The sequence below is a fragment of the Indicator indicator genome, chromosome 14 (assembly GCF_027791375.1).
Source record: "Indicator indicator isolate 239-I01 chromosome 14, UM_Iind_1.1, whole genome shotgun sequence".
NCBI lineage: Eukaryota > Metazoa > Chordata > Aves > Piciformes > Indicatoridae > Indicator > Indicator indicator.
The window spans coordinates 17796496-17808892 of NC_072023.1; the positions used below are offsets into that span (position 1 = coordinate 17796496).

General features: G+C 56.7%; 2 protein-coding genes and 1 non-coding gene across 4 annotated transcripts; all 3 read right to left on the reverse strand.

The window, feature by feature from the left end:
• Positions 1-840: 840 nt before the first annotated feature.
• Positions 841-1798, reverse strand: C14H12orf57 (chromosome 14 C12orf57 homolog). Of its 2 annotated transcripts, none has more exons than XM_054386861.1 (3): positions 1757-1798; positions 1225-1401; positions 841-1146 (listed from the first exon to the last, which is right to left on the reverse strand). In XM_054386861.1, exons 2-3 carry the CDS (start codon positions 1346-1348, stop codon positions 998-1000), a joined length of 273 nt encoding a protein of 90 aa, XP_054242836.1. In that variant the 5' UTR covers positions 1349-1401; positions 1757-1798; the 3' UTR covers positions 841-997. The 2 variants fall into 2 exon arrangements, with proteins under 2 accessions (XP_054242836.1, XP_054242835.1); XM_054386860.1 differs by lacking the exon at positions 1757-1798 and adding an exon at positions 1481-1547.
• LOC128971560 (U7 small nuclear RNA) lies at positions 1653-1712 on the reverse strand. Its single transcript, XR_008489241.1, has one exon. It is a non-coding gene; the product is annotated as a U7 small nuclear RNA (small nuclear RNA).
• A 1704-nt stretch (positions 1799-3502) lies between the features above and the next one.
• Positions 3503-11334, reverse strand: ATN1 (atrophin 1). Its single transcript, XM_054386784.1, has 9 exons — positions 11293-11334; positions 10964-11101; positions 10482-10595; positions 7249-9290; positions 6791-7013; positions 5967-6684; positions 5052-5195; positions 4087-4267; positions 3503-3536 (listed from the first exon to the last, which is right to left on the reverse strand). The coding sequence occupies exons 1-9, from the start codon at positions 11317-11319 to the stop codon at positions 3503-3505; spliced, it is 3621 nt and encodes a 1206-aa protein (XP_054242759.1). The 5' UTR covers positions 11320-11334.
• Between the last annotated feature and the right edge of the window lie 1063 nt (positions 11335-12397).

The following is a 12397-nucleotide window of genomic DNA, read 5'->3' on the forward strand; positions in this document are numbered from 1 at the left end:
AGGGGTGGGGGAATGCCAAGGCCAGGCTGGAAGAGGTAGAGCCGGAAGGGACCGACTGTTCTTCCTGCCTCCTATCCACTGAACTCAGGCTCTCACTGGCTGCATTCCTTCCTGTTTTGTAACTGAAAGGCATTGAGGGCAGACCCGGACGCACCTCTCTCACACCTGGCTCACAGCCCTCGACTCTCCCAGGCCTGCCTTCTTCACCCTCAGCCCTGCCACCTTGGTCCCCATTGTCCTCCCCAGAGACCTCAATGCTCCCAAAGACAGCAGGCACACAAAGCAAGAGGCTACGAGCAGCCATGCCTCACGTCCCTTTGTTTGAATCAAGCCAGGAGCACAAAACACCACCCTGCTCACTAGATTTATCCCTCTTTAGTTCCAAAATACACAAAATACAATTTTACATTGTTCCAATTCGGGCTGCAGGCAAATGGCACAAGCCCAACCCCCACAGCATCACTTCACTGCCTTGTTCTTTAGAGCTAATAGCACAGAAAACAGCCACAGGTGGCAAAAGTGACCGAGCTGCACCCAGCCTGCTCTTGCTGAGCAGCACCAGGCTCTTTGGGTACACACCACCCAGTGTGTTTCAAATAGCACATTTGTAAAGGCTTGCTCTTACAACAGGGCTTAGCACCTCTGAAATGCTAAAAAGGGTTGTTTCAACCCAGTCCTGTGTTGCACTCAGTGCATACTGGGCCCCTCAAATCTCCAGCACAGGCTTGACCAGGCATGAGGCAGGCACTGCTCTCACTGCCTCTGCACCAGGGACAGGCACCCACACCTGAGGAGCACCGCCGAGCTCACGGTCATCAGCGGAACGAGGCTGTTTTCAAGACGTTCTTTATTCACGAGCAGACACACAGGCAGGCATACAGCATTGTGCTCGAGTCCCTTGCTTGAAGGGCTCCAATCCCCGGGGCTGACCTTGGAAAGGGGCCACCAGCAGCCAGAACTGTGTGCAGTGGCAGTGGGATGGGAGAGCTCCACAGGCTCAGGAGGTGGCTACTCCACCTGTGCTGGCCCCGTGTGAGGGCAGTGTCATGGGCGGCAGGAACAGAGCCTTCAGCTTGCCCGACATGCTGGCGATCTCTGGGTCCTGCGACTCATAGGATTTGATCAGCCGAGCGAACTTCAGCACCCCTGCAAACGGAAAACAAAAGGTGGGAAGGCTGCACTGTGAGCACCGCTGCTCCCTCCACGGGCCCGCAGCTCCCCTACCCTCGCCGTCGTTGCTGAAGCCATAAGCTTTGATGACGTCCTGCTGGATCTGGGTGGCCACAGGCAGCAAAAACTGCAACATCTTGCCCATGTCGTTGCAGGCGTTATCCCGAGCCTCATCCATGCGCTGCGCGTTCTCGGGTGACCCGAAGGCCTTGATCACTTCGGCCAGCACGGCTGCGGGACACCACCACAGAGCCATCAGCTCCCCAGCTCTGCCGGCCGTTGTTCCCTCCCGCTGCCCGCCCGCACTCACCCTTGGCCTGCTCGGTGCTGAGAGCCGCAGCCGCCGTCTGCGCACACGCCGCCATGGCAGCCTACGCAACGAGCAGCGCCCAAGCGCGCTCCAAGCCGCCCAACATCAGCCCCACGACACCCCCCCAGAGCGCATGCGCCCCGCCACCGCTCGCTATTATTACACCGCTCCGTGAGGCTTCCCGCGCGGCGGGAAACCTACTGGACAAATACTAAAAGAGCTGAAATCACTATTGTGACTGCTTCTCCGCGCCGGGCCCCTCCCGCACCTTCCTACCCGCGGTAACGGCGAGGCCTGCTCTCGCCCCCAGCCACCTCCTGCTTGCATCCCCGGCCCTCTGCCCCAGCCGTCCCGCCCGGTTCCACCGCCCCGCGTCGCTAATCGCGGCGGGAGCCGCCGCCAAGATGAGGCCGGGGCCGCGGTACTGGCGCTATGCAGATAAACCGCTTCCTATTGGTGCCGCCATGCAACGGCTCCGCCCCTCCCCGGAACCGCCGGCGGCGGGCGGCGGGAGGAGCCGACCCGAGGCTTTCGTCGCTCCGGGACCCTCGCAAGCGTCTTGTCCCACCGCCGTGCGTGCGCTCTGCTCGCCGCCTGCTCCGCAGCGTTTTCTGGGGGCGGTGCCCGCTCCCGGTGGCCCCCACTCCCTAGGCCTTCCTAGCGGCGCCTGTCCCGCACCTGCAGGGTACGCATTTTCAGCCCTCTCCTAACCGATGCCGTAGCAGGTCTCCTCCTGGCCCCGCGTTAAAAAAACGAACACAACGGAGTCTCGTCGCTGGAAGGGTTTTTTCTTTTTTAGTTTGTTTGGGTGTTGGGTTTGTTGTTTTTTTTTTTTTTTTTCCTTTTTTCTTTTTTTAAGAGCTTCATATATATATTTCTATATATAAATTATTAGAATGTGTGTTGGGGCTTCGGAGTGCATGGGGAACTTGGTTTGGGTGGGGTTTTTTCCATCGCTGGGTTGTTGGTTGGGTCGTGGTTTTTCTTTTTAATGATTAAGTAAATATATATATATATATATATATGGGGACCAATCAAGAGATACAACTGTGAGGTCAGACACGCACGCGGGGGGCAAAGGGGGTCACAAGTTGCTACATAAAACTGCCACGTCTAATAGGATGTGCATGAGTTAAAGTACATCAACTAGAATGGGTGAGGGGGAAAGGGGCAGCCACCAGCTGGAAAAGACACTACCAGGACACAGAATTGCTCAGCCACATCAGCTCTCCCCCTGGGGCTCAAAGGGCTGCTGCTGGTGGTGATTTGCAGTCTTGAGAAGAGTCTGGTGGTGCTTTGCACCTCCTGCCCATTCGCGCCAGCCTTGGGAAAAGCACAGCCAACATATCGCAGACAGTCTCCCCTGGTGCTTTGCACCCTGGTGGCTGGGAGCAGTCCTGCTGCTTTTGAAGGGGCCCTGTGACACCTTGTTCACATCTGAAGGGATGTTTTGGAGAATGAGAAGCTGCTCAGGTTAATCACAAAAAGTTCCGTCTTGCTTTTCTGTATCTTACACCTACAGAGGGTGGGCTGACAGGAGGCATCTTGAGAAAAGGTTGTTGGGTTTTGAGTTACCTCTTGGCTGCACCTCCTCCTCCCAGAAGCAGAAAGGCAGCAGCAGGGCATGAAGTCCTGCAATGCTCTGCACTCTCCATTTAATACAATTGTTCCCCCCACCCCAAACAAAGGATGGAGCTGCTGCCACCCCAAGTTCACATCAGCCTTTGTCCTCTTGAGCTCAGTGCAATGCTGGTTCTGCTGTCGTCAGAGCTCTGCTGAGATCATGTACCGATCATTTGGTGTCCACTAGTGGTGTTTTCAGTCCCTCCCCATTTTCTCTCCTCCACTTTCTGCTCCCAGGATGCCATCCTGTACTTTTTGTCCCATCTTCACCCATGCTCTGCTGCATGGTGGGGTCAGGATGTGTCACTCTGTCGCTTCCCCTCCCCCAGGATTTGGTTGATTTGATTGTTCCTCTTGAGAGAAAGCCATGATGATGTCATGTTGACAGTGGAAGTCCATTTAAAGGGGTTTGTCACTTTCTTTCTTCAGGTGGCTAGGATCAAGAAGAGGAACAAGGTGATTGTCAGAAAGAAAAAGGTAATTTAGTATCTCTCACTGCCTTTCATTAGTCTAGACCTGCATGACACTGCTGGCTTGGAAAGTTCTGCCAGATCCTTGAAACAGAAGATGATATCAAAAAGGTACAACACTGCACCTCTCTCTTCCCCAGTGTGCTTCCCCATGCACATGGAAAAGCCTCATCTTGGCTAAAGCATCCAGCCCTGGCCACTGTTTGGTATTTTGGCTGGGGTTAGTCACAACAGTTAAGTTTCACTGTACCAGCACATGAGATCCATGCTAGGTTTATACCTTACCCCAGAGAAGAAAACCCAAGACCCCACATGAGATCAGCTACTGAACATCCACTTGTCAAGAATGAGCTTCCTGTGCCCCAGGTACAGGCATCCCTGCTCCTGGGTGTGGGATCAGGCCAAGCCACCCATTCAGGGGTGCTTCCCTGTTCCCACTGCTTCTGCCACCCCAAGGCCAAGGCTGGCCTGGTGGTGTACTTGTGAGGCCAGAAGGGCCAGCTGCCCCCTCACCTGTAGTAGTCCTCCTGCGTGGGGAGGGGCACGCCGTGCAGAGGGTGATGGGCGTGCAGCCACTGCTGCTGCTCCAGAGCCAGGCGCTGCAGCTCGGCCGACTGCGCATGCATGGCCTGCAGCTGGTGTGCTGCCGACATGGGTGCTGTCAGAGAGCCTGGCAAGTCCCTGTAGGGTGCAGCTGCAGCCAAAGATGAAACAGAGAACAAACACGTCACCATAACAGCTCCATCCTCACCCATGGCCCCATCCTCACCCATGGCCCCATGCCTCAGTCAAAACTCCACTACACTTCCTTTCCCAGCCCTGTCCACATTCAGGAGTTGCTCAACCCCTGATGCACCTTTTCAGGTGCCCCTGGCATAAGAGGGACATGGTGGAGCTGCTGGAGTAGGTCCAGAGGAGGCCCCAAAGATGATCAGAAGGCTGGAGAACCTCCCCTATGGGGACAAGGTGGGAGAGTTGGGGCTGCTCAGCCTCGAGAAGGCTCTGGAGTGACCTTAGAGCACCCTTCCAAGTAGCTGAAGGGAGCCTACAAGAAACCCAGGAGGGGACTTCTTACAAGGGCTTGTAGTGACAGGATGAGAGGCAATGGATTGAAGCTTGAGGAGGGCAGATTGAGATTGGAGGTAAGGGAGAAATTCTTCACAGTGAGGGTGGTGAGACACTGGAACACGCTGCCCAGGGAGGTTGTGGATGCCCCCTCCCTGGAGGTGCTCAAGGCCAGGATGGATGAGGCCTTGAGCAACCTGGGCTAAGTGGGAGGTGTCCCTGGCCATGGCAGGGGGCTAGAACTGGATGATCTTTAAGGTCCCTTCCAACCTAAACCATTCTACAGATCTCGGATAGCACAGGCCCCTCCAGCATCATGCCAGAGCTCTCAGTTCGCTTCTGTGATCCTTCATGACCACTCTGCCTCTTGGAGCTCTTCTGCTTGTTTTTGGAGATCCTGTGAGCATCCTTACCAAAAAGCTGGTGGCGCAGCACTTCATTCTCATGTAGAGGGTGAGGCAGGAGAGGGTTGGGGATGGTTCCGGCTGGGTATGGTATCCGGGTGAGATGCGATCCCGAGGCAAGTGGGTCAATAAGAGGGTGAACAGAGGCCGAGGCTGAGAAAGGAAGATACCACAAAAGAATGAAGCTGTGCTTTGTAAGAGGGAACAAGGAGAAAGACACAAGGCACAGCACACCCGGCATGGAGAGGGTGGCTGCCTGTGAGGGATGGGAGGGCTTCAAGGCTAGACAACACAGTCCCATGTCCCTCTGAGTGCTACTCTTTTTGCCTGCAATGAATTTCACGTGAACCAGGATGGCATAGCCCTGTCCCTACGGCCTACAGGGAGAAGTACTACTCCTTGAAGTCAATTCTGCAAGAACCTGCTCTACACCTTGGCTGTCCTTCATCTGCTTCCCTTTTCAGGCAAACGAGAACATTTAATCAGTCCCAGGACACTCTAAAACTGTTCTTAGCAGGGCTGCCACTCCCTTTCAGACCACAGCATGAGAGATGCAGTGCCCAGCAGCACCACCTTGGTAGCCAGTGGGACCCTGAAACTCATTTGGCGTCCCTGGAGATCCAGAACTATAGGACATGGTGCCATCAGCTCTGCTCACCATTAAGCACCAAACGCACAGACACTGCAATACTTGCAACAGATGTCAGTGCCTTTGGTAGAATGGGAGCAACAGCACGGCTGAATGATGATGATGATGATGATGTTGACCTCTTCTGCCCGAAAAGGTGGATCTGGGGCCTCAAAGTCTAGTCTGGGCAGCTTTTGGGCTTTCCCAGGGCCAGAGGGAGGGAGTGAAGAAGAGCAGAGCAGAGCAGAAGGGAAGGCAGAGATTTGTGCAGGATACCACCACAGTGGGGTCCTTACCTGCATGTATGGCATCCTGCTGGTGGAGATGGAGGTGGGAGTGGATGTGGGAATGCTGATGATGATGAGGTGTCACATTGAGCATTTGCAGCCGGGCCAGGGGGTCGTTGCTGAGAGCAGCCACCCGCTCCGCATGCTGGCGCTCAGCCGCCAAGCGCTCGGCGTAGGACATGTCGGGACGCAGGGTCGGGCCGGCTGCCAGCGCCAGCCTCTCCCGCTCCAAGTGGCCCAGCCCTGGATGGAAGGGGAAAGCGGGATGGAGGCCAGGTGCCGTCTGCAGACTCAGCCCGCCGTGGCGTGGAAACGGATCCATGGCAGCCGCCGGCATGGCATGGAGCTGCTCCAGCTCGGCCGGCTTCACTTCAAAGCCAGGCTTGAGACGCTCGCGCAGGTCGCGGTCCCTCAGGTCCCGCTCGCGGGCCTCCCGCTCCCTCAGCTCCCGCTCCCGTGTGGCTGGGTCACTGCTGTAGATGGCCGGCACGTTGTACCCCAGCAAGCCCGGGTCCACGGCGCCCAGCGGCATGTAGAAAGGGTGGTTGCGGTTGCTGGGGGACATGACGTGGGGCCGCGCGTATTCACTGAGGGTGCGCAGGGCCGGGGTGTCAGGGCCCAGGTATGGGGGCACGGTGGCAACGGCGCTGCCCTGCTCGAAGGAGGGGCGGTGGGGAACCGGCCCGAGGGATGAGCACTCAACCGGCCGGCCCTCCTGGGCCATCTTCTGCAAGAGAACAAAGACGAGAGTCAGGGTCCCATGGAGGGGCAGCCGGGGGATCCTCAAGTGTAACCCTGCAGCTGTGCTGTGGCAGCCGGAACCCCAGACCTACCACACTCCGCTCCAGCTCCCGCTCCTTCTCCCGCTCCCGCTCTTTCTCCCGCTCCCGCTCCCGTTCCCGCTCCTTCTCCTCCCGTGCCTTCTGCTCAGCCTCTCGCCGCACTTTTTCCACCAAGTCTGCCCTTTTTTTGGCCAGCTTGGAGCCATCGAGGGGCACAAAGTACAGGTCCGTGCGGGAGCAGGAGTTGAAGCCACGGTCCAAGTGTTTGTTGAACCTAGGGGTGAAAGGTAAAAGCAAGCCTGTCACTGCAGAAGGGGTGGGAAGGCAGGGATGGCAACAGGGATGGAGACAGGGGCAGGCAAAGCCAAGTCCAGCACTGTGGGACCTGAAAAAGCATCACAGAAAAGCATCACCTCATGCTCAGGGTGACCTCCCACTCTCTGCCCCATGCATCCCTTCCCAGCCTGGGGACAGCCCTTGGACCCCCCTCCTCCAAAGCCGTTACTCACCTAGCTGACTGGCTGGCGTGGCTTGGTACATCCACCACCTTGGGGGGTGGCGAAGGGCTGCGAGCAGGTGGCACAGGGCTCTCAGGGGGCTCATACTCCTCTGATGGCTCCTGCTTGATTTGTGCGGCGCTGAGGGGGAGCGGGGTGGGTGGCGGTGGAGCCGGAGCAGCCATGCTCCCTGGCAGGGGGGGTGGTGCAGAGGGAGCTGGGGAGGGTGCTTTGTAGCCCCCTGCCACAGGGGATGAGACTACTCGATAGCCAGGAGGGGTGGCTGCCCGGAAAGGGGCAGCTGAGGAAGAAGGGGGCGAGCCTGGCTTGTAGGGGGCTGGGGGCTGAAAAGTGGGGACTGGGGAGGCTGCCCGCTTCCCGTAGGGAGCCACAACCGAGGCAGGTACTGGGGGAGACGCTGTCTTGTATGGGGCAGCAGACAGGGAGGCCATGGTGGCAATGACAGTGGAGAGTGTGGTGGCAGCAGAGGTGACCGGAGGGCCAGCCCCAGGGGCAGGGGAGGGAGGTGGCGGTGGGGGGAAGGTGTAGGTGGCAGGACTCTGACCTGGGGGGTGAGTGCACATTCCAGGATAGCTTCCCTGGGAAGAGGTGGAGGTGGAGGAGGAGGAAGAGGAAGAAGAGGGGGCGGCAGCAGTGGCAGCTGAGGGAGCCTGGCTGTAGGTGGCCTGGCTGTGGGGAGGGTAGAGACGCAGCCCATAGGTGCCATGGGAAGGGTGATGGCTGTTTGACTCCAGGCTGTGGGGGTAACCACCAGGTGGCTGGGGGGGAACTGTGGCTGCTGGGGAGACCCCCCCACTGCTTCCATGGCTGTGGTGATGCTGCTGGGGTGGCTGCTGGTGATGGAGGGGCTGGCCAGGGAAAGAAGTGGTGGGGTGGGAGCCAGCATTGCCCAGGGGGCGGCTGTAGGGGGGTGGCCCCTGGCTCCACACTGGCTGGGAGGGGAGGGAGGGCTGAGTATACTTGGGGGGCTGGCTGGACACAGAGAGGCCGCTGGGTGGGGGGAAGGAGTGCCCATAGGAGGCAGTGTAACTGGGCAGAGGCTGCGCTGTGGAGGGCTGGGGGTACTGAGCTGAGGAGCTGGAGGGTGGCAGTGGTGGCGGGGCATAGGGGTAACGGGAGGGGGCCAGAGCTGGTGCCTTGTCCTGCCCCATCCCGTGGGGTGAGGGAAGGTGGTTGCTCAGGGCCTGCCCCACCATCCCTGGGGAGCTGGAGGCAGCTACCACATTGTTGAGTGGGCGCAGGGCTGGAGGGGGAGGTAGATTGGCAGAGACATGGGGGAAGGAAGGGGCTGAAGCTGGAGGGGCCACCGGAGGGTTGGCTGGGGGTGTCTTTTGAGGGGGGAGTCCCCCGACCACTGATGCCAGGGAGATGGGGGTGGTGGGTGGTGGATTGTGCTTGGCACTGAGGGTCTGCTCGCGACCGCCTGGTGTTGGGACCCCTCCAACTCCACTGGCAATTTTGGCCCCAACCTGGACCACACTGGCTGTAGGGTAAAGAGGAGTGTGGGTGGAGGAAGAGGAGGATGAGGAAGAGGAGGAGGAGCAGGAAGAGGATGAGGAAGAGGACGATGATGAGGAGGAGGAAGAAGAGGAGGAGGAAGAGGAGGGAGGGGGAGCAGGAGGGGCAGCAACAGTAGAGGAGGAGGAAGTGGGTGTCTGTGGGGCTTGAGCCTGGAAAATACGAGAGGCCTGGCCCTCCAGCTGGGAATGGTAGCTCCCTGCGGGGGGTCCCTGGGGGTGCACCTCGCTTGCGAGCCCAAAGCCGGGCTCAGGAGGACGGGCCAGGGTGTCAGGAGGGGGAGCTACCGGTGGGCTCTGGGGGAAGAGCGGAGGGTGGTGGTAGGAGTGCGAGGGCCCCTGGGACAGCACAGAGGAGGAGTCGGAGTCATTCTCCACGCTGCCGGGGCTGTAGACACTGGGGGAAGTGCTCCTGTTATCCTGGTCAATGTCCCGTGGGTCACTGCTCATCTCATCATTGAAGCTGTGGCCATCAAGGCTGTCAACATCGGATGGGGATGGAGGGCAGGGCAACTCCTGAAGTGGGAAGAAGGAGAGAGATGTTGTGTGGCTTCCCAGCCCATACAAAGCATTTTTTAAGTTACCAGAGAAGTGACTTTCTAACCACTCCCTGCCAGCACTACAAAATCATGCAGAGGGAAACAAACATTGTTTGCTGAGGCACAAACACCACTAGTCCTCTGGTCTTCCCTTAGAGCAACTTCAGTGCTCTCAGGTCACTGATGAGAATCCACATGCGCAAGGAGAACGTAACTATGGGCACCTCATGTGCAGAGGCAGCAAGGAAGGGCAGAGAACTGTTACATAGGTTGAGAGTGAACAGAACCAAGAGGTCCTGGCATCACCACCACTGGTGATGAGCCATTGGCCAGTATATGGCACCATCAGGTGGCATGGGGCAGCCCCTCTGCTCTTCCCATCCCTCTTCACTTCAGGCAATGAAGCATTCATGATCAAGCCATTAGCATGGACAGTTAATAAGAGCCCTTCTTGAGCCTCAGAGCTTACAAGAGAAGCTAACTGAAACACATGGTCACTGCAAAGCTGGAAAGAGTGTCCAGGTGGAGGAATTACATCCATGCAGCCACAGTGGTTTAATTACCACAGCCTCATCAACATGAGCAAATATCCCTGTGCTTGCAGGCCTCTAAGGCCAGTTCCCTGAACAGGCCAATGGGGAGCTGAGAAACACCCAGCCTGAGTCTCCCTCTAACCATCCAACCTCCCATCCAGCTCAATGCTGTTGGCCCTTCAGAAAAGCCATGGCACAGCTCTGCAGTGTGTACATAACAGGGCTTTGCAGGACAGGCACCTAGAACCCACCACAGCTGAAGCACCTCTGATTCACAGTGCTCTGGGGGGAACAAAGGAGGCTGAGTCCAACATCACACTGGCAGCTTCACATGGAGTTGTTGCTCCATGCAGCTGCTTAGCTGGGAAGGGCACATATCCAGCTTGGAGAGCATGGGAGTCCCCTGCAGACAAGGCAAAAGGGGCAGAGCACCTCTGTCTGCTCAGTTGTCCTACTCCTAGTGACGTTTTTGTAGCCAGGCAAACACCATTTAAGTCAGAAGAGCTACAGTGCAAAAACCTAAGGTGCCAGGGCTCCCAAGCATCAGAATGGGCATAAGCAGCACAGGTAGGGAATAGGAGTCTCCTCTGCCTTGAACCTGGGACATGCCAGCAATCAGAGAAGGGAAAACTCACCTCGGTTTTGGTTTTTTTCGGAGCATTGGTGTCTTCCCCTTCACTCTCTGAGATCTCTTCTGTTCGGCCCTGCTTGCTGCCCTTGGGGGTGCAGGATTCCTCCATGCGGCCTTTCTGCAAGGGAGAGGAGCAGAGGGAGGTGGGAGCTCACAGAGGTATTTCCCACCCTGCAAGGCCTTTACAGACTGCAGTAGGTGAGACAGAGCCACCATAGTGTGTGTGAAGACCTTAGCAGAACAGATGTGAGCCAGTACATAGCAATATTTAGCACTAATAAGGGCTGGCAAGGCTGCAGGTCTTGGGAGACAGTGGGAAGCACAAGATGCTGGAGGCAGGAGGGAAAAGGAATCTCTTCCTGGGAGCTAACCCAGCATGGGTTCCCCACTGAATCCTTTCTGGTCTGCATCCCTGGATCCCCGGATGGGTCCTAAGCAGCCTGGGCAGCTCCCAGACACCCTGCACTCCGTGCCAGCTTACCCTACCTTTGTGGCTTGGCGAGATTTCTCAGCCTTGCCATCACTGCTGGAAGTGCTGACGCCGCCAGGGGAAGCTCGACCCCGCGACCTGAGCTCCTCTCGGGGCCCTGGAGTCTCTTTCTTCCGTCCACTCCGCATTGACATCTGAGAGAGGGATCACTGGATCAGTCCTGCTTTGCATCTCCCACCACTCCTGCCCTGTTCCCCAAAGCCCCTGGACCCCTGGCATTCCACTATGGCAAATTCAAGTCCACAAGCTACACTGTGAGCCTCAGTACCATCCCACACCTCCAGGCTGGCTCTGGTACCCCACCCCATTCCCCCATCTCACATACTGAGTCCTTGTTCTGTCGAGTCTTCATTCTTTTGAGTGTGGGACCCCCATTCTCCTTGGCCCGGCTTGATGAAAACATAAATTTCTTTCACTCTGCACCCCGCTTTGGCTCTTCCTGGGGAGACAAAGGCAGGCAAGAGCAGTTCTGGAAGAGGAGCTCACACCAGCAATGAAGCAAGAGCCAGATGGATCCTGAAAGAAAGACAAGGAGATGAGCAGGGAGGAAGAGTGAGGGAACTGTGGGACATCTTTTTGTGGTTTGCCACAGAAAGATGACAAAATTATTAAGTTTCCTTAACTATTATTTACAGACATGAAGATCTTTAGTAAAGAATGCAATGAACTCCCCTGTCAGCAGGGGAAAGGATGTGGCCACTGGGACCTTCGATGTCCTTCGACACCCACATGATGCAAGGCAGTCAGGACTCAACAAGAAGGCCAAGAAGCATGTCCATTGTCCTCTGCAATTGTTCTGCTATTTCCATATCCTTGTTCATTTGATCGTCAGAGAGGGGAATAAAACAATGGAGAAGTGCTTTAAAATCTTCCTAATGACAATTTTCCTGACTTCCTAAGCTCCTCTTTGCACTTAGTACAGGAAGTGACAATCAGCTAGGTCAGTGTACCAGTGGCCGTGGCTGGAGGGGTGCTATGTCCTCTCCAGGGCACACATATGCAGGCATGCACTGGCATGTTATACACAACGTGTGTCAAGTCTTGCTTAGGCTGCTCAGTGCCCAAGGTGCATGGGAATGCATTTAGCATTGATTTTGCAGAATCATCTCTGTTTTATAGAGTCACAGATTCCCAGAACTGTTCTGGTTCTCTCCAACCATTCTCTGCCTCAACTAAACCTGGTGCTAAACCATGTCTCTCAGCATCACAGCTCTGCCTCTTTTAAACACCTCCAGGCATGGGGATTCAACCACCTCCCTGGGCAGCCTCTGCCAGTGTTTGAAAATCCTTTCAGTCAAGAAGTTTTTCCTAATGTTCAACCTAAACTTCCCCTGCTGCAACTTGAGGCCATTTCCTCTCATCCTAATACTTGTTACTAGGGAAAACAGACCAACCCCCACCTGGCTCCAACCTCCTTTCAGGGAGTTGTG